Source organism: Oncorhynchus mykiss, chromosome 16 (genome assembly GCF_013265735.2).
Source record: "Oncorhynchus mykiss isolate Arlee chromosome 16, USDA_OmykA_1.1, whole genome shotgun sequence".
NCBI lineage: Eukaryota > Metazoa > Chordata > Actinopteri > Salmoniformes > Salmonidae > Oncorhynchus > Oncorhynchus mykiss.
In genome coordinates, this window is record NC_048580.1 from 65,023,633 (window position 1) to 65,042,499 (window position 18,867).

General features: G+C 45.5%; 1 protein-coding gene across 1 annotated transcript in view; it reads left to right on the plus strand.

Moving 5' to 3' along the window:
* cacna2d3a (calcium channel, voltage-dependent, alpha 2/delta subunit 3a) overlaps window positions 1-12,651 on the plus strand; it is a 313,742-nt gene extending 301,091 nt beyond the window's left edge. Inside the window, exons 35-37 of the mRNA XM_036947559.1 lie at window positions 9,548-9,660; window positions 10,810-10,892; window positions 12,377-12,651. Of these exons, the coding sequence (XP_036803454.1) occupies window positions 9,548-9,660; window positions 10,810-10,892; window positions 12,377-12,469 (289 nt within the window). The 3' untranslated portion in view covers window positions 12,470-12,651. The remainder of the gene's footprint in view (window positions 1-9,547; window positions 9,661-10,809; window positions 10,893-12,376) is intronic.
* Window positions 12,652-18,867: the final 6,216 nt, after the last annotated feature.

Consider the following 18,867-nt stretch of genomic DNA (forward strand, 5'->3'; position numbering starts at 1 on the left):
GTGTTTAGTGAATCCACCAGATCAGAAGCTGTAGGGATGACCAGGGATGTTCTCTTGATAAGAGTGTGAATTGAACCTTTTTCCTGTCCTGCTCAGCATTCAAATTGTAACTAGGACTTTTGGGTGTCAGGGGAAACGTATGGAGTAAAAGCACACCATTTTCTTTAGGAATGTAGTGAAGTAAAAGTAGTCAAAAATATAAATAGTAAAGTAAAGTACAGATACCCAAAAAAATGACTTAACTAATACTTTAAAGTATTTTTACTTAAGTATTTTACACCACTGAGTGTGTGTACACACATACAGTGGGGTCTGAAATGATTGACACCCTTGAAAAAGATGAGCAAAATGTATAAAATAAATAATTGAAATGCTGAGCTATATTGTATGCTCCAAAAAAAATTGAGATTTTGTAACCTGTTAAACTCTGAGCGGTTGTTTTGGACCTGGTACCTGGTCCGCGGAGCTTAAGCTGGACCCACTCAGTCAATTTCAGTCAGAAAATAGAAAGGGACATATCATTCCAAAGCTACAGCACTTGTCTTTTTACTGCTGGCGATGTCATTGTTACAGGATAACTTAAAAGCCCCGGTCGCCACGGTCATTTTATGACATAAGGCTTGAAAATCCTTTCAGCTATTTTCGCACAGATCAAACGCATCTGGTTTCAAGTGGCCAAGTCACGCCATGTGATCTTCTGCTGCGATCTAGTGGACAAACTGGAAATCATACATGAGATCAGATTATATCAGTGAAAGGTTACGACTTCAGCTATCTCCTCATATGAGATCAGATTACATCAGTGAAAGGTTACGACTTCAGCTATCTCCTCATATGAGATCAGATTACATCAGTGAAAGGTTACGACTTCAGCTATCTCCTCATATGAGATCAGATTACATCAGTGAAAGGTTACGACTTCAGCTATCTCCTCATATGTACATTCCTTTAAGACAAAACGCGAAGACATGGCACTTTGCACAAGCCCTGCACTTTTAAAATGTCTGTGTTCCTATGGGAATTTATGCATGTTTTAGTGTGACTACAAATTTCAGTTAATTATTATAGCTCTCGTCTTTGGCCAATCAGTGTCATTTTGTAAATGCCGGATCTCCATGACAACACGCATCATTCCCCCATGTTTAGTCATAATCGGCCCAGTGCTGTCTGAGATATTGCGTGAGACTAATGAACATGCAAACATACATACGGATGGAGACCGATCCACAGCCCCCTTCCCGATTTCATCGCGGGGGACAATAATGACATTCAAATTATTTTAGAGCTTTTTAATGTAAGTTAAAAAACATTCAGTTTTGCCAAAACACTGAAAATATTCCATTGTCTGTTTAAGGTCCACATTGGGTAGACATCAATAGAGAAATAGGAAATTACTATGAAATAATAAAATATTTCAGTTGTGTATATGACTTAGTGTATATTTGATGAATTATTATTTTCACTCCTTAAAGTCATCATCTTATCGCTGATCAGGCAGAAGCAGCAAGCCAGCCAGACAACGTTCTCTCTGTGCTCCAAATACTGTACTGTCTGTAGTCATCCTAGTTAGCTAGGCAAGCCTGCCTAAGTATGCTGCAGAGCTGTCTGACAAAATAATGTACTAGTTCTTCAAAGTAGATAAGGCATACTTTCACGAACTGTCTCTATCCTTCTCTCTCCTTGTGTTTGTACATTCCTCTCTCATGCGGTCTGTGTGTATCTAACATAAAGTAGCAGCCGTAAAAGTTTATCCATCTCAGTCTGAGCCGGAAAGAATAGGCGCAATGGATTATTGTAGTCATTGTAGCTAAACTAGTTTTGAATATTTGCTGACTGAAAACTCCCTTCAGCCCAGCGTCCCACATAGTTCTTGACTTGATTTCTGTCATTAATTATTTGATTTCTGTCTAGAGAAACAGAGCGTTTGGCTCACAAAAAAAATAGAACTAAATGGAATTCAAATGATTGTACCAACATTGGTCAACAACTAAAAAACAACATGTTAGTTAATCGCTCAGCGCCAGCATGTTTAGAGCACCGCCATTAGGTAAAAGTCCTAACCTTTTTTTATTATTTCTATTTGTTTTAGGATCATTGGTGACATATTTTATTTCAAATCTAGACTATCAATTGTCTTTTTCCCAAACATGGAGACAATTTGGGAACCAACCCTCCCCGCAAAATAAAGAAACTATATATACACAGTACCTTCAGAAAGTATTCACACCCCTTTGACTTTTTCCACATTTTGTTGTGTTACAGCCTGAATTCAACATGTATTAATTATTATTATTTTTCTCATCCATCCACACACAAAACCCTATCATGACAAATTGAAAACATGGTTTTAGAAATGTTTGTACATTTATTGAAAATTAAATATAGAAATATCTCATTTACATAATTATGAGCCAATACATGTTAGAATCATCTTAGGCTCACAGCTGCAATCTCTGCCGATCTGGTTAAGTCTCTAAAAGCTTTGCACACTTGGATTGTACAATTTTACAATATTTTTATTTCTTTAATACTTCAAGCTCTCTCAAGTTGGTTGTTGATCATTGCTAGACAGCCATTTTCAAGTCTTGCGATAGGTTTACAAGCTGATTTAAGTCAAAACTCCAACTAGGCCACTCAGGAACATACAATGGTAAACAACTTCAGTGTATAATTGGCCTTGTGTTTTAGGTTGTTTTAGGTTATGGTCCTGCTGAAAGGTGAATTTGTCTCCTAGTGTCTGTTGAGAAGCAGACTGAATGAACTTTTCCTCTATCCTCTGTCTTTCCAGCATTGCTCTATTCCATTTATTTTTATCCTGAAAAACTTCCTAGTTCTTGCGGATAACATGATGCAGCCACCATGCTTGAAAATATGAAGAGTGGTGCTCAGGGATGTGTTGTATTGGATTTGCCCCAATCATAACACTCTAGTTGTAGTTCATTTCTTTGCCACATGTTTTCCAGCATTACTTTAGTGCCTTCTTGCAAACAGGATGCATGTTTTGGAATATTTTTATTCTATACAGACTCTTTTCACTCTGTAATTTAAGTTAATATTGTGGAGTAACTACAATGTTGTTGATCCATCCTCAGTTTTCTCCTATCACAGCCATTAAACTCTGTAACTGTTTTAAAGTCATCAATTGTCTCATGGTGAAATCCCTGAGTGGCTTCCTTCCGCTCCAGCAACTGAGTTACGAATGATACCTTTATCTTCGTAGTGACTGGTTGTATTGATACACCATGCAAAGTGTAATTATTAACTTCACCATTCTCAAAGGGATGTTCAATGTCTGCTTTTATTATTTTTACCCATCTACCAATAGGAATTGGGGAATTGGAAAACCTCCCTGGTCTTTGTTGTTGAATCTGTGTTTGAAATTCACTGCTCGACTGAGGGACCTTACAGATAATTGAATGTGTGGTGAGGCAGTCATTCAAAAAGAGATGAGGTAGTCATTCTAAAATCATGTTAAACACTATGCACACAGAGAAAATCCATGCAACTTATTATGTGAGTTGTTAAGCAAATTTGAATACTTATTGTCTCAATACATTTCAGCTGTTAAATTATTTTTTTTTCTTTTTTTCTAAAAACATAATTCCACTTGGACATTATGGGGTGTTGTGTAGGACAGTGACTCAACATCTACATTTAATCCATTTTAAATTCAGGCTGGAACACAACATCTACATTTAATCCATGTTAAATTCAGGCTGGAACACAACATCTACATTTAATCCATGTTAAATTCAGGCTGGAACACAACATCTACATTTAATCCATGTTAAATTCAGGCTGGAACACAACATCTACATTTAATCCATGTTAAATTCAGGCTGGAACACAACATCTACATTTAATCCATGTTAAATTCAGGCTGTAACACAACATCTACATTTAATCCATGTTAAATTCAGGCTGGAACACAACATCTACATTTAATCCATGTTAAATTCAGGCTGGAACACAACATCTACATTTAATCCATGTTAAATTCAGGCTGGAACACAACATCTACATTTAATCCATGTTAAATTCAGGCTGGAACACAACATCTACATTTAATCCATTTTAAATTCAGGCTGGAACACAACATCTACATTTAATCCATGTTAAATTCAGGCTGGAACACAACAAAATGTGTAAAAAGTCAAGGGGTGTGAATACTTTCTGAAGGCACTGTATACAGTGCAGTACATTCGGGAAGTATTTGGATTCCTTCACTGGGCACCATAAAGGCCTGATTGGTGGAGTGCTGCAGAGATGGTTGTCCTTCTGGAAGGTTCGCCCATCTGCAAAGAGGAACTCTAGACCTCTGCCAGAGTGACCATCGGGTTCTTGGGCACCTCCCTGACCAAGGCCCTTATCCCCCGATTGCTCAGTTTGGCCGGGCTGCCAGCTCTAGGAAGAGTTTTGGTGGTTCCAAACTTCTTCCATTTATTAATGATGGAGGCCAATGTGTTCTTGGGGACCTTCAATGCTGCATTTTTTGATGCCCTTCCCCAGATCTGTGCCTCGACACAATCCTGTCTCGGAGCTCTACGGACAATTCCTTCGACCTCATGGCTTGGTTTTTGCTCTAACATGCACTGTCAACTGTGGAACGTTATATAGGCAGATGTGTGCCTTTCCATATCATGTCCAATCAATTGAATATACCACAGGTGGACTCCAATCAAGTTGTAGAAACATCTCAAGGATGATCAATGTAAACAGGATGCACCTGAGCTCAATTTCATAAATGCTTATGAAAATAAGTCATTCCTGTTTTTGTTTTCTACACATTTGCAAACATTTCACAAAACCTGTTTTCACTTTGTCATTATGGGGTATTGTGCGTAGAATGCTGAGGAAATGTTTTTATTTAATCCATTTTTAGAATAAGGCTGTAACGTAACAAAATGTGGAAAAGGTCAAGGTGTCTGAATACTTTTGAAGACACTGTACATATATATATATATGCATGTATTTTTGTGCTTTTCTTTGCATGCTGTTGCTCTGGCTCTGTAATTGAATCCCACACCTGTATTGGAATCCAAAGGTTCTTACCTTTCTAACGGTGGTAAGCATGTGTTTGTAGGATTTATAGTTTTGAAACAGTTTTGAAACAGAAATGTTCCTAATGTTTCAGCCTCCTGTCAGAGGCAACAGGTTTTTTGTCAAAACGTCCTGCTACTGGGTAAAGTTCATGATAACTTTGACCTTAACAAGGGTCCAAGGACCAGTGAAATAGCCCCTTAACATCGAAGATCCAACACCATATTTTACAGTTGTTATGGGGTTATTTTCTGCTCATGCATTCCCATTTTGACGACCAAACCCACCACTTGTGCTTGGCCAAAGAGCTCTAGTTTCATGCAATCCAACAAATGTAAACGCATCGGCACTTGGATTGGAACCAGTGATTTGGTCAGATTACATGAAAATAGAGCTCTTTGATACACTGGTCTGAGTTAGAGTAGGTTAGGCTGGGCTGGGTTAGACTGGGCTGAGTTGGACTGGGCTTGAATAGACTGTGCTGAGTTAGGTTAGGATGGTCTGGGTTTGAATAGACCGTGCTGAGTTAGGTTAGGATGGTCTGGGTTTGAATAGACTGTGCTGAGTTAGGTTAGGATGGTCTGGGTTTGAATAGACTGTGCTGAGTTAGGTTAGGATGGTCTGGGTTTGAATAGACTGTGCTGAGTTAGGTTAGGATGGTCTGGGTTTGAATAGACTGTGCTGAGTTAGGTTAGGATGGTCTGGGCTTGAATAGACTGTGCTGAGTTAGGTTAGGATGGACTGGGTTTGAATAGACTGTGCTGAGTTAGGTTAGGATGGTCTGGGCTTGAATAGACTGTGCTGAGTTAGGTTAGGATGGACTGGGCTTGAATAGACTGTGCTGAGTTAGGTTAGGATGGACTGGGCTTGAATAGACTGTGCTGAGTTAGGTTAGGATGGTCTGGGCTTGAATAGACTGTGCTGAGTTAGGTTAGGATGGTCTGGGCTTGAATAGACTGTGCTGAGTTAGGTTAGGATGGTCTGGGCTTGAATAGACTGTGCTGAGTTAGGTTAGGATGGACTGGGCTTGAATAGACTGTGCTGAGTTAGGTTAGGATGGACTGGGTTTGAATAGACTGTGCTGAGTTAGGTTAGGATGGTCTGGGTTTGAATAGACTGTGCTGAGTTAGGTTAGGATGGTCTGGGTTTGAATAGACTGTGCTGAGTTAGGTTAGGATGGTCTGGGTTTGAATAGACTGTGCTGAGTTAGGTTAGGATGGTCTGGGTTTGAATAGACTGTGCTGAGTTAGGTTAGGATGGTCTGGGTTTGAATAGACTGTGCTGAGTTAGGTTAGGATGGTCTGGGCTTGAATAGACTGTGCTGAGTTAGGTTAGGATGGTCTGGGTTTGAATAGACTGTGCTGAGTTAGGTTAGGATGGTCTGGGCTTGAATAGACTGTGCTGAGTTAGGTTAGGATGGACTGGGCTTGAATAGACTGTGCTGAGTTAGGTTAGGATGGACTGGGCTTGAATAGACTGTGCTGAGTTAGGTTAGGATGGTCTGGGCTTGAATAGACTGTGCTGAGTTAGGTTAGGATGGTCTGGGCTTGAATAGACTGTGCTGAGTTAGGTTAGGATGGTCTGGGCTTGAATAGACTGTGCTGAGTTAGGTTAGGATGGACTGGGCTTGAATAGACTGTGCTGAGTTAGGTTAGGATGGACTGGGTTTGAATAGACTGTGCTGAGTAAGGTTAGGATGGTCTGGGCTTGAATAGACTGTGCTGGACAAGGATTTTTTTGCAATTGGTATCCTTGGGCAGTGTGTTTTTTGGTCACCTAGTCCAAACAGTGTAAACTAATTTTCGGGATGGAAAAACACTTTCAGTGTAAACTTAAAAGACTTAAACAAGATGTAAAGTTTGTAGAAAATATAATGGGCTACATAATATAATCTTTGAGAACTAACAATAACGAAAATAACATCTAGACAATCAGTGAAAATTCCCCAAACAATGAATTTAGCAATATAGATTTTGTTATTATGTTTGAGCAAAATGCATAGAGTTGCAGGGAGTTTGCTTTAAAACGGCTCAATTTTACATTTTCTCCATGACATAACGTGTAGAATCGTAGATAATTAGCTTTCAAACTACAAAAATGTCTCTCAGCTCCATGTAGAATTGCAGGAAATTGGCTTAAAAATTGAAAACATTTCTCTGCACAGCTAAGATGGGGGCCTCTAAAACTAGACTGGGCTGAGTTAGGGTAAACTGGGTTGGACTGGGTTAGACTATGCTGAGTTAGGGTAACTGGGTTGGAGTGGGTTAGACTGCTCTGAGTTAGGGTAAGTAACTGGGTTGGACTGGGTTAGACTGTGCTGAGTTAGGGTAACTGGGTTGGACTGGGTTAGACTGGGCTGAGTTAGGGTAAACTGGGTTGGACTGGGTTAGTCTGGGCTGAGTTAGGGTAAACTGGGTTGGACTGGGTTAGTCTGGGCTGAGTTAGGGTAACTGGGTTGGCCTGGGTTAGACTGCTCTGAGTTAGGGTAACTGGCTTGGAGTGGGTTAGACTGCTCTGAGTTAGGGTAACTGGGTTGGACTGGGTTAGACTGTGCTGAGTTAGGGTAACTGGGTTGGACTGGGTTAGACTGGGCTGAGTTAGGGTAAACTGGGTTGGAGTGGGTTAGTCTGGGCTGAGTTAGGTTAACTGGGTTGGCCTGGGTTAGACTGCTCTGAGTTAGGGTAACTGGGTTGGACTGGGTTAGACTGCTCTGAGTTAGGGTAACTGGGTTGGACTGGGTTAGTCTGGGCTGAGTTAGAGTAACTGGGTTGGACTGGGTTAGTCTGGGCTGAGTTAGAGTAACTGGGTTGGACTGGGTTAGACTGCTCTGAGTTAGAGTAACTGGGTTGGACTGGGTTAGTCTGGGCTGAGTTAGAGTAACTGGGTTGGACTGGGTTAGACTGGGCTGAGTTAGAGTAACTGGGTTGGACTGCTCTGAGTTAGAGTAACTGGGTTGGACTGGGTTAGTCTGGGCTGAGTTAGAGTAACTGGGTTGGACTGGGTTAGACTGGGCTGAGTTAGAGTAACTTGGTTGGACTGGGTTAGACTGCTCTGAGTTAGAGTAACTGGGTTGGACTGTGTTAGACTGGGCTGAGTTAGAGTAACTAGGTTGGACTGGGTTAGACTGGGCTGAGTTAGAATAACTGGGTTAGACTGGGCTGAGTTAGAGTAACTGGGTTGGACTGGGTTAGACTGCTTTGAGTTAGGGTAACTGGGTTGAACTGGGTTAGTCTGGGCTGAGTTAGAGTAACTGGGTTGGACTGGGTTAGACTGCTCTGAGTTAGGGTAACTGGGTTGGACTGGGTTAGACTGCTCTGAGTTAGGGTAACTGGGTTGGACTGGGTTAGTCTGGGCTGAGTTGGAGTAACTGGGTTGGACTGGGTTAGACTAGGGTATGTTAAGCTGGAGAGGCTGTATACTTAGTCAGGCTACTTTCCTCTGAAGGTTATTTTGCGGAGATCCTGTATTCGTACATGCGTGTGTGCAGGCGAGCGTGCGTGCGTGTCTCCTCTCCTTTGAGGAGATCCACTAGTGATAAATGCATTACAGTGAGAGACATAAATCACAGTCGGTGGAAAAGAGAGGGGGTCAGAGAGAAAGACAAAGAGAGAGTGAGAGAGAAAGAAGAGATCATCTTTACGGCCTCTCCTGTTCATAAACCCTATGCTGAGACATAAATCACTAACCAGGAGGCCAGATCAGACAGTGTCTCCTCGGCCAGTTAAACCCAGCCATGGGAAGATCTGGAACTCGAGGAACTGGAGTCTGCTTCCCATTTCTCTCCTTTGGAGTGTTTTATATTCTGCAACACTTCATCGGTGAGGGCCTTGGATGGGCCGTGTGTGTGGGGGGGGTTAGAATATGTATATGTGCCTTTGCGTGTGTGTGTGTGTGTGTGTGTGTGTGTGTGTGTGTGTGTGTGTGTGTGTGTGTGTGTGTGTGTGTGTGTGTGTGTGTGTGTGCAACACACCGAGACAAGGCATATTTTTTGACACATGCCCATTGGAATCTTTTCAAAGTGTCCCCCTGTTACACTGGTACTGTAATCTGAAGTCAATCTGAAGTGTACATCTCGCTCTCTCTCCCCTCCATCTCTCTCTCTCTTTCTCCTCCATCTCTCTCTCTGTCTTTCTCCTTCATCTCTCTTTCTCCTTCATCTCTCTCTCTTTCTCCTCCATCTCTCTCTCTCTCTCTTTCTCCTTCATCTCTCTTTCTCCTTCATCTCTCTCTCTTTCTCCTCCATCTCTCTCTCTCTCTCTTTCTCCTTCATCTCTCTTTCTCCTCCATCTCTCTCTCTCTCTTTCTCCTTCATCTCTCTTTCTCCTTCATCTCTCTCTCTCTTTCTCCTCCATCTCTCTCTCTCTCTTTCTCCTTCATCTCTCTTTCTCCTTCATCTCTCTCTCTTTCTCCTCCATCTCTCTCTCTTTCCCCTCCATCTCTCTATTTCTCCTCCATCTCTCTCTCTCTTTTTCGCCCTTTCCCTTCCTCTGTGTTTTCCTATTGGCAGATCATTTGTGATCCAGCAGATCCCCAGCAGTAATCTCTTCATGGTGGTGGTAGACAACAAGTGTGACTGTTCTGATGCTGCTCCAATCACCATGGACCCCATCGAGATCATGTATATCCTTATCACAGAGACCGGTTTGAAGGGGTGGACTGGTGGAGTAAAGGGTGAAATCGGGGACAGTATGGGTGTGGATATGTGTAGGGGTGTGGACAGGGGAACAGGGGGAGAGGATGTGGTGTAAGGCATGAGTGGCACAGTACAGAGGTACGGGTAGAATTGATTTCACATCTCTCGAACTCAGGGAGTGAATGTGTTTTTGAGTGTGTGTGTGAGCCAACCGCAAAATGTAGCAAAACCTCCAGGGTTTTCATTAAAGCTTGTCTGACTTCAATATGATCAGTGATCACCTCCCACGGCCCCTTCGGTTGGCTCCACAGCTGCTTATTCAGGGGCTGTCACACAGTAAAAAGAAAAACAACGTTATTCCCTTCTCATGTATTTTGATACACACAACTTATTTCTCCTTTTTCACCCCATGAATTCCAGTGTCAGCATCATTATGGTCAGTGAGTTATTGTTTTGTATCCTCTGAGAGGAACGATGGGAAAAGCAGAGATCGCTTTAATTTGCGGGCGGGTTTGGTGAGAGTTTGTTTGCCCTTTGCTCCGTTAGTTGGATGAAAGAGCTGTGTGTGTGTGTGTGTGTGTGTGTGTGTGTGTGTGTGTGTGTGTGTGTGTGAGCATATGTGTGTGAATGTGCATGTGTGTGTGCATGTGCGTGTGTGTGTGCGTGTGTGCCTGTGCGCGTGCATGTTTGGGTACGAGATCTGAGGCTGGAGGGTTGAGGGTTTCAAACAATGCATGGCGCTCTAACAGATGGACTGTTTCACAACGGAGTGTGTGTGTGTGTGTGTGTGTGTGTGTGTGTGATGTTTCATAAGGGCCTGTGCTAGTGATGGGGGCCTGATCAATAGCAGACGCTGAGCTACAGTATAGAGAGGCCAGGCTGCAAGCCTGCTGGAAGAACACAGCTCCTAGTTACAACCATGGAATTGCAATGAAAAGAAGGGAAATTCCTATCCAAAGCAATATTCACTTTAGCGTTGATCTGTTTAACGTTGATCTGTCATATGTTGTCTGGGATACAAGCAAGTAGGGTGCTTGTGTGAGGTGCTCCTTATATTGTGGCACGCTGCTTTGAATGTGGACCAGTAGTGTGCTCTACTGTGAAGTCTCCCATGCGTTCCTTGACTGCGGCTGCACATAACGAGTCTCTGAAGTGTGAACGACTGAAGTTCCAGAAGGACCGGAGACGACCTGACTCCTGCCACCCTTTCCACCCAGAGGTAACCAAACCCAACCACATCACAACCACATCACAACCTAACCTCCTGCCACCCCTTCCACCCAGAGGTAACCAAACCCAACCATATCACAACCACATCACAACCTAACCTTCTGCCACCCCTTCCACCCAGAGGTAACCAAACCCAACCACATCACAACCTAACCTTCTGCCACCCCTTCCACCCAGAGGTAACCAAACCCAACCACATCACAACCTAACCTCCTGCCACCCCTTCCACCCAGAGGTAACCAAACCCAACCATATCACAACCACATCACAACCTAACCTTCTGCCACCCCTTCCACCCAGAGGTAACCAAACCCAACCACATCACAACCTAACCTTCTGCCACCCCTTCCACCCAGAGGTAACCAAACCCAACCACATCACAACCTAACCTTCTGCCACCCCTTCCACCCAGAGGTAACCAAACCCAACCATATCACAACCACATCACAACCTAACCTTCTGCCACCCCTTCCACCCAGAGGTAACCAAACCCAACCATATCACAACCACATCACAACCTAACCTTCTGCCACCCCTTCCACCCAGAGGTAACCAAACCCAACCACATCACAACCTAACCTTCTGCCACCCCTTCCACCCAGAGGTAACCAAACCCAACCACATCACAACCTAACCTTCTGCCACCCCTTCCACCCAGAGGTAACCAAACCCAACCATATCACAACCACATCACAACCTAACCTTCTGCCACCCCTTCCACCCAGAGGTAACCAAACCCAACCATATCACAACCACATCACAACCTAACCTTCTGCCACCCCTTCCACCCAGAGGTAACCAAACCCAACCATATCACAACCACATCACTACCACATCACAACCTAACCTTCTGCCACACCTTCCACCCAGAGGTAACCAAACTCAACCATATCACAACCACATCACAACCTAACCTTCTGCCACCCCTTCCACCCAGAGGTAACCAAACCCAACCATATCACAACCACATCACAACCTAACCTCCTGCCACCCCTTTCACCCAGAGGTAACCAAACCCAACCATATCACAACCACATCACAACCTAACCTTCTGCCACCCCTTCCACCCAGAGGTAACCAAACCCAACCACATCACAACCATAGCCCAACCTAACCTCCTGCCACCCCTTCCACCCAGAGGTAACCAAACCCAACCACATCACAACCATAGCCCAACCTAACCTCCTGCCACCCCTTCCACCCAGAGGTAACCAAACCATAACCATTCCCCAACCACACCACAACTACACAATAACTTGACCGTAGCTTCACCATACTGTAACAATGGATTAAACCTTTGCTGGGCCATTAATTAATCTGTCTCTGACTCTGTCTCTCTATATCTCTCTCTCTATCTCTCTTTCTTTCTCTCTCTCTATCTCTCTCTATCTCTCTCTCTCTCTCTCTGTTTCTCTCTCTCTTTCTTTATCTTTCTCTCTCTCTCCATCTCACTTTCTCTTTCTCTTGCTGCAGGAGAACTCTATGGAGTGTGGAGGAGCTCTCAACCTCTCCCCATCACTAATGGCAACACTGCTCTGCCTGCTGCTGGTGCTGTTTCCTAGGTGACCAGGGCTGGCCACGCCCCCCAATCCCAGGCTTGGCTGGGATTGGCTCGGCTCGGCATGCACATGAATCCCTGACTACGCCACAGATCATTTAAAAAAATCACAAACCAACCCCTAGCCCTTCCCCTAGCCCTCCCCTAGCCCTCCCCCTAGCCCTTCCCCTAGCCCTCCCCTGGCTCTAGGCTTCTCCTACCCTTTCCCCTAGCCCTTCCCCTAGCCTTTCCCCTAGCTCTTATCCTAGCCCTAGCCTTTCCCCTAGCCTTTCCCCTAGCCTTTCCCCTAGCCTTTCCCCTAGCCCTTCCCCTAGCCCTCCCCCTAGCTCTCCCCCTAGCCCTTCCCCAAATACCACCCCTAGCCCTTCCCCAAAGCCCTCCCCCTAGCCCTCTCCTAGCCCTTCCCCAAAGCCCTCCCCCTAGCCCTTCCCAAAAGCCCTCCCCCTAGCCCTTCCCAAAAGCCCTCCCCCTAGCCCTTCCCAAAAGCCCTTCCCCTAGCCCTTCCCCTAGTCTTTCCCCTCGCCCTCGCCCTCCCCCTAGCCCTCCCCCTAGCTTTTCCCCTAGTCTTTCCCCTCGCCCTTCCCCTAGCTCTTCCCCTAGTCTTTCCCCTAGTTCTTCCCCTAGCTCTTCCCCTAGTCTTTCCCCTCGCCCTTCCCCTAGCCCTCCCCCTAGCTCTTCCCCTAGTCTTTCCCCTCGCCCTTCCCCTAGCCCTCCCCCTAGCCCTCCCCCTAGTATTTCCCCTAGCTCTTCCCCTAGCCCTTCCCCTAGCTCTTCCCCTGGTCTTTTCCCTAGCCCTCCCCTAGCCCTTCCCCTAGTCTTTCCCCTCGCCCTTCCCCTAGCCCTTCCCCTAGCTCTTCCCCTAGCCCTTCCCCTAGCTCTTCCCCTAGTCTTTCCCCTCACCCTTCCCCTAGCTCTTCCCCTAGCTCTTCCCCTAGCCCTCCCCCTAGCTCTTCCCCTAGTCTTTCCCCTAGCTCTTCCCCTAGCTCTTCCCCTAGTCTTTCCCCTAGCTCTTCCCCTAGCCCTTCCCCTAGCTCTTCCCCTAGCCCTTCCCCTAGCTCTTCCCCTAGCTCTTCCCCTAGCCCTTCCCCTAGCTCTTCCCCTAGCTCTTCCCCTAGCCCTCCCCCTAGCTCTTCCCCTAGTCTTTCACCTAGCTCTTCCCCTAGCTCTTCCCCTAGTCTTTCCCCTAGCTCTTCCCCTAGCCCTCCCCCTAGCTCTTCCCCTAGTCTTCCCCTAGCTCTTCCCCTAGCCCTTCCCCTATCTCTTCTCCTAGACTTTCCCCTAGCCCTTCCCTAGCCCTTCCCCTAGCCCTTCCCCTAGTCTTTCCCCTAGCCCTCCCCTAGCCCTTCCCCTAGCTCTTCCCCTAGCCCTTCCCGTAGCTCTTCTCCTAGCCCTTCCCCTAGCTCTTCCCCTAGCCCTTCCCCTAGCCATCCCCCTAGCCCTCCCCTAGCCCTTCCCCTAGCCCTCCGCCTAGCCCAACCCTAAATACCACCCCCTAGTCCTCCCCAAAGCCCTCCCCCTAGCCCTCCCCCTAGCCCTTCCCCAAAGCCCTCCCCCTAGCCCTTCCCCTAGCCCTCCCCCTAGCCCTCCCCCTAGCCCTTCCCCAAAGCCCTCCCCCTAGCCCTTCCCCTAGCCCTCCCCCTAGCCTTTCCCCTAGCTCTTCCCCTAGCCCTCCCCCTAGCCCTTCCCCAAAGCCCTCCCCCTAGCCTTTCCCCTAGCCCTTCCCCTGGTCTTTCCCCTAGCCTTCCCCCTGGCCCTAGCCCTTCCCCTAGCCATTCCCCTAGCCCTCCCATAGCCCTAGCCTTTCCCCTAGACCTCCCCTACCCTTTCCCCCAGCCCTTCCCCTAGCTTTTCCCCTAGCCTTTCCCCTAGCCTTTCCCCTAGCCCTCCCCCTAGCTTTTCCCCTAGCTTTTCCCCTAGCCTTTCCCCTAGCCTTTCCCCTAGCCCTTCCCCTAGCCTTCCCCCTAGCCTTTCCCCTAGCCTTTCCTCTAGCCCTACCCCTAGCCTTTCCCCTAGCCTTTCCCCTAGCCTTTCCCCTAGCCCTTCCCCTAGCCCTCCCCTAGCCTTTCCCCTAGCCTTTCCCCTAGCCTTTCCTCTAGCCCTTCCCCTAGCCCTCCCCCTAGCCTTTCCCCTAGCCTTTCCACTAGCCCTCCCCCTAGCCTTTCCCCTAGCCTTTCCGCTAGCTTTTCCCCTTTCCCCTAGCCTTTCCTCTAGCCTAGGGGTGTCAACCATATTCCATGTAGGACCGACTGTCTGTTGGTTTTTGTTAATTCTGTTCAATTAGTGTCCATTTAAGACCCAGACAACCAGGGAGTTCCTAACTAATCAGTGACCTTTATTAAGTTCGCAAGTCTCAGACACTCGGCCCTAGATGGAATTACTTTGACACCTGTGCCCTAGCCTGTGCCCTAGCCCCTAGCCTTATCCTCTATCCCCTAGAAATGTCCCCTTATGTAGCCCATTGCCAATTTACTTAGCCCCTACCTCCCTATGCACTAGTATATACCGCCCTGGGCACTTACCCCCTGGACACTTACCCCCTGGGCATGTTTTGTGGATCTGAACAGAATGGACAGGTATAAGGAATACACATGAAAGGGGTTCATCATCTACTAGAAATGTATTTAGCTACAACAAAAAATACAGTGCATTGCAAAGGTATTCGGCCCCCTTGAACTTTGCAACCTTTTGCCACATTTCAGGCTTCAAACATAAAGATATAAAACTGTATTGTTTTGTGAAGAATCAACAAGTGGGACACAATCATGAAGTGGAACGACATTTATTGAATATTTCAAACTTTTCTAACAAATCAAAAACTGAAAAATTGGGCGTGCAAAATTATTCAGCCCCTTTACTTTCAGTGCAGCAAACTCTCTCCAGAAGTTCATTGAGGTTCTCTGAATGATCCAATGTTGACCTAAATGACTAATGATGAGAAATACAATCCACCTGTGTGTAATCAAGTCTCCGTATAAATGCACCTGCACTGTGATAGTCTCAGAGGTCCGTTAAAAGCGCAGAGAGCATCATGAAGAACAAGGAACACACCAGGCAGGTCCGAGATACTGTTGTGAAGAAGTTTAAAGCCGGATTTGGATACAAAAAGATTTCCCAAGCTTTAAACATCCCAAGGAGCACTGTGCAAGCGATAATATTGAAATGGAAGGAGTATCAGACCACTGCAAATCTACCAAGACCTGGCCGTCCCTCTAAACGTTCAGCTCATACAAGGAGAAGACTGATCAGAGATGCAGCCAAGAGGCCCATGATCACTCTGGATGAACTGCAGAGATCTACAGCTGAGGTGGGAGACTCTGTCCATAGGACAACAATCAGTCGTATATTGCACAAATCTGGCCTTTATGGAAGAGTGGCAAGAAGAAAGCCATTTCTTAAAGATATCCATAAAAAGTGTTGTTTAAAGTTTGCCACAAGCCACCTGGGAGACACACCAAACATGTGGAAGAAGGTGCTCTGGTCAGATGAAACCAAAATTTAACTTTTTGGCAACAATGCAAGACGTTATGTTTGGCGTAAAAGCAACACAGCTCATCACCCTGAACACACCATCACCACTGTCAAACATGGTGGTGGCAGCATCATGGTTTGGGCCTGCTTTTCTTCAGCAGGGACAGGGAAGATGGTTAAAATTGATGGGAAGATGGATGGAGCCAAATACAGGACCATTCTGGAAGAACTGGGACGGAGATTTGTCTTCCAACAAGACAATGATCCAAAACATAAAGCAAAATCTACAATGGAATGGTTCAAAAATAAACATATCCAGGTGTTAGAATGGCCAAGTCAAAGTCCAGACCTGAATCCAATCAAGAATCTGTGGAAAGAACTGAAAACTGCTGTTCACAAATGCTCTCCATCCAACCTCACTGAGCTCGAGCTGTTTTGCAAGGAGGAATGGGAAAAAATGTCAGTCTCTCGATGTGCAAAACTGATAGAGACATACCCCAAGCGACTTACAGCTGTAATCGCAGCAAAAGGTGGCGCTACAAAGTATTAACTTAAGGGGGCTGAATAATTTTGCACGCCCAATTTTTCAGTTTTTGATTTGTTAAAAAAGTTTTAAATATCCAATAAATGTCGTTCCACTTCATGATTGTGTCCCACTTGTTGTTGATTCTTCAGTTTTATATCTTTATGTTTGAAGCCTGAAATGTGGCAAAAGGTCGCAAAGTTCAAGGGGGCCGAATACTTTCACAATGCACTGTAACTCTGGAGACAAGACAAATAAAACATTTTAAAATGTGTTAGTTAATTTAACCCTTCAGATCTACACCTGCAAGGGATTAGGGTGTAGGGGCAAGGGGAAGTACATTGGGGTTTAGGGGCTAAGGTTTGGTTTTGGATTGGGCCCAGGAGTCACCTGAGTATAGACACAGCCCAGAAGACATACAGAGAGAGAGGGAGAGAGAGAGAGCGAGCGAAGGAGAGAGAGACAGAGAGCGAGGGAGGGAGAGAGAGAGAGAGAGAGAGACAGAGAGAGGGAGAGAAAGAGAGAGAGAGAGAGAGAGAGAGAGAGAGAGGGGGGGGGGGGGGAGGGAGAGAAAGAGAGAGCGAGAGAGACAGACAGAGAGAGAGAGAGAGAGAGAGAGACAGACAGAGGGAGAGAGAGAGAGAGAGAGAGAGAAGGAAATGAGGGCAAAGGAGAAAAATAGGTAGAAAAAGCAATGGTAAGAGAATAATGGATTTTGTTGAATGCAATCATCCTCCGTAAAATATGACAGAGACTCACACCTTCCCATTGAGACATCAGCCTTCTCATGAACAGACTATGAAGATCAAATCATACTAATTATAATATTGATATCAGTGGCTGGAGTAATAATGTCTGTTAAAGATGAGTTTTTCAACTCAAAAACTACAATGATGAGAAAAAAAGATAGATATCTTCTATATATATATAAAAACATGAAGTTGTATTTATGATTTGCAAGTGGTACCCATAAACTGTGACAATGAGACTTTGAGTCCTCTGATATGAGTGGTTGTAACATTTGAGCTTTGCCTTATTGAACGATATTGGTCCTGTTTGTGTACTTTTGAAATAAAAAAGATATTTAAAGTCACTTAGTTTTGGGTATTGTTGGTTTTACTGTAGTTGTCAGTGGTGAGTGATTGACAGCTGCGCTGTGCTGAGCTGAGAAGGGAGACTCGGCTGATCACTCCTCTGTGTGACTCCAGACTAACGACCATGCTAACAGCCAGGCCAGCCTTCACAGACAGCAGCCATGTTGTTCTTCCCATGACTACTAATGGAGGGCATCATCATCTGTTTTAATCCTACTTTGTTCTGTTCAATGATGGATCGAAATGTTTGGTGGCTCTGTGTGTGTGTGTGTGTGTGTGTGTGTGTGTGTGTGTGTGTGTGTGTGTGTGTGTGTGTGTGTGTGTGTGTGTGTGTGTGTGTGTGTGTGTGTGTGTGTGTGTGTGTGTGTGTGTGTGTGTGTGTGTGTGTGTGTGTGTGTGTGTGTGTGTGTGTGTGTGTGGCCTAAGGCTTCCCCCAGACAGAGAGACAATGGGGACTGTGACACACCAGTCTTAGTCCAACCATAAAATGCATCTGTATTTGTTTAAGAAACATTTAAAAACATTTTCTCTCTCACACTTACACGTTCATTCTCACAAAACACACACATGAACACAAATGCGCACATGTACACACAGACAGACACACACAGAGACACACACACATACGCACAGATGTTGTCACCCCTCAAGTGTACCACTGTGTGTGCGGGTGTCTATATATGTATGTGTGTTTTCTCCCTCCAGCTGAGAGTAGAGAACAACAAGCAGAGAGACCAATGACAGCAGGCCTCTGAGCTGCCTTGAGCTGCCACCACAGAGCCTGCTTTTCACTGGCCCTCTGGGATACACGGTGACCTGCTGGAATGCTGAACATTGTTTTTCATTTAGAACATTCTGTTTTCTCATCTGAACCCTCACAGAAAGCTGATGCTCTGATCATTCCCACTGTTCCCATACAGAGTTCTATCATATCGAATTGAATTATTTTGGTCATTTTTCAATTTTTCATTTCAAGCCCTTTGTATTCCAGGCTCTACCATTCCGTGGTGTACTCTATCTGTCCCATTCCCTGATCCTGCAGCTCTCATCCATCATTCCGTAATGGGCTCGGAGAGGTTCTGGGTCGGAGCTCGTCCGATCCGCTCGGCCATTACTTCCTGTCCGCTCACTGAGTTATGGGAAACTGCATCCGATATGCATCCGATATGGAACAAAGCCAAACTAGGAGAACGGATTGGTTCTACAGATAAGAAAAGATAAGAAAGATAGAGAAAGTTGTTCAAATGGGCACCACTGTTACCACTCCTGAGCCCAGTGTTGGACTAATTATTGCTATTCCATTGTCTGGTATGTTTTTCCA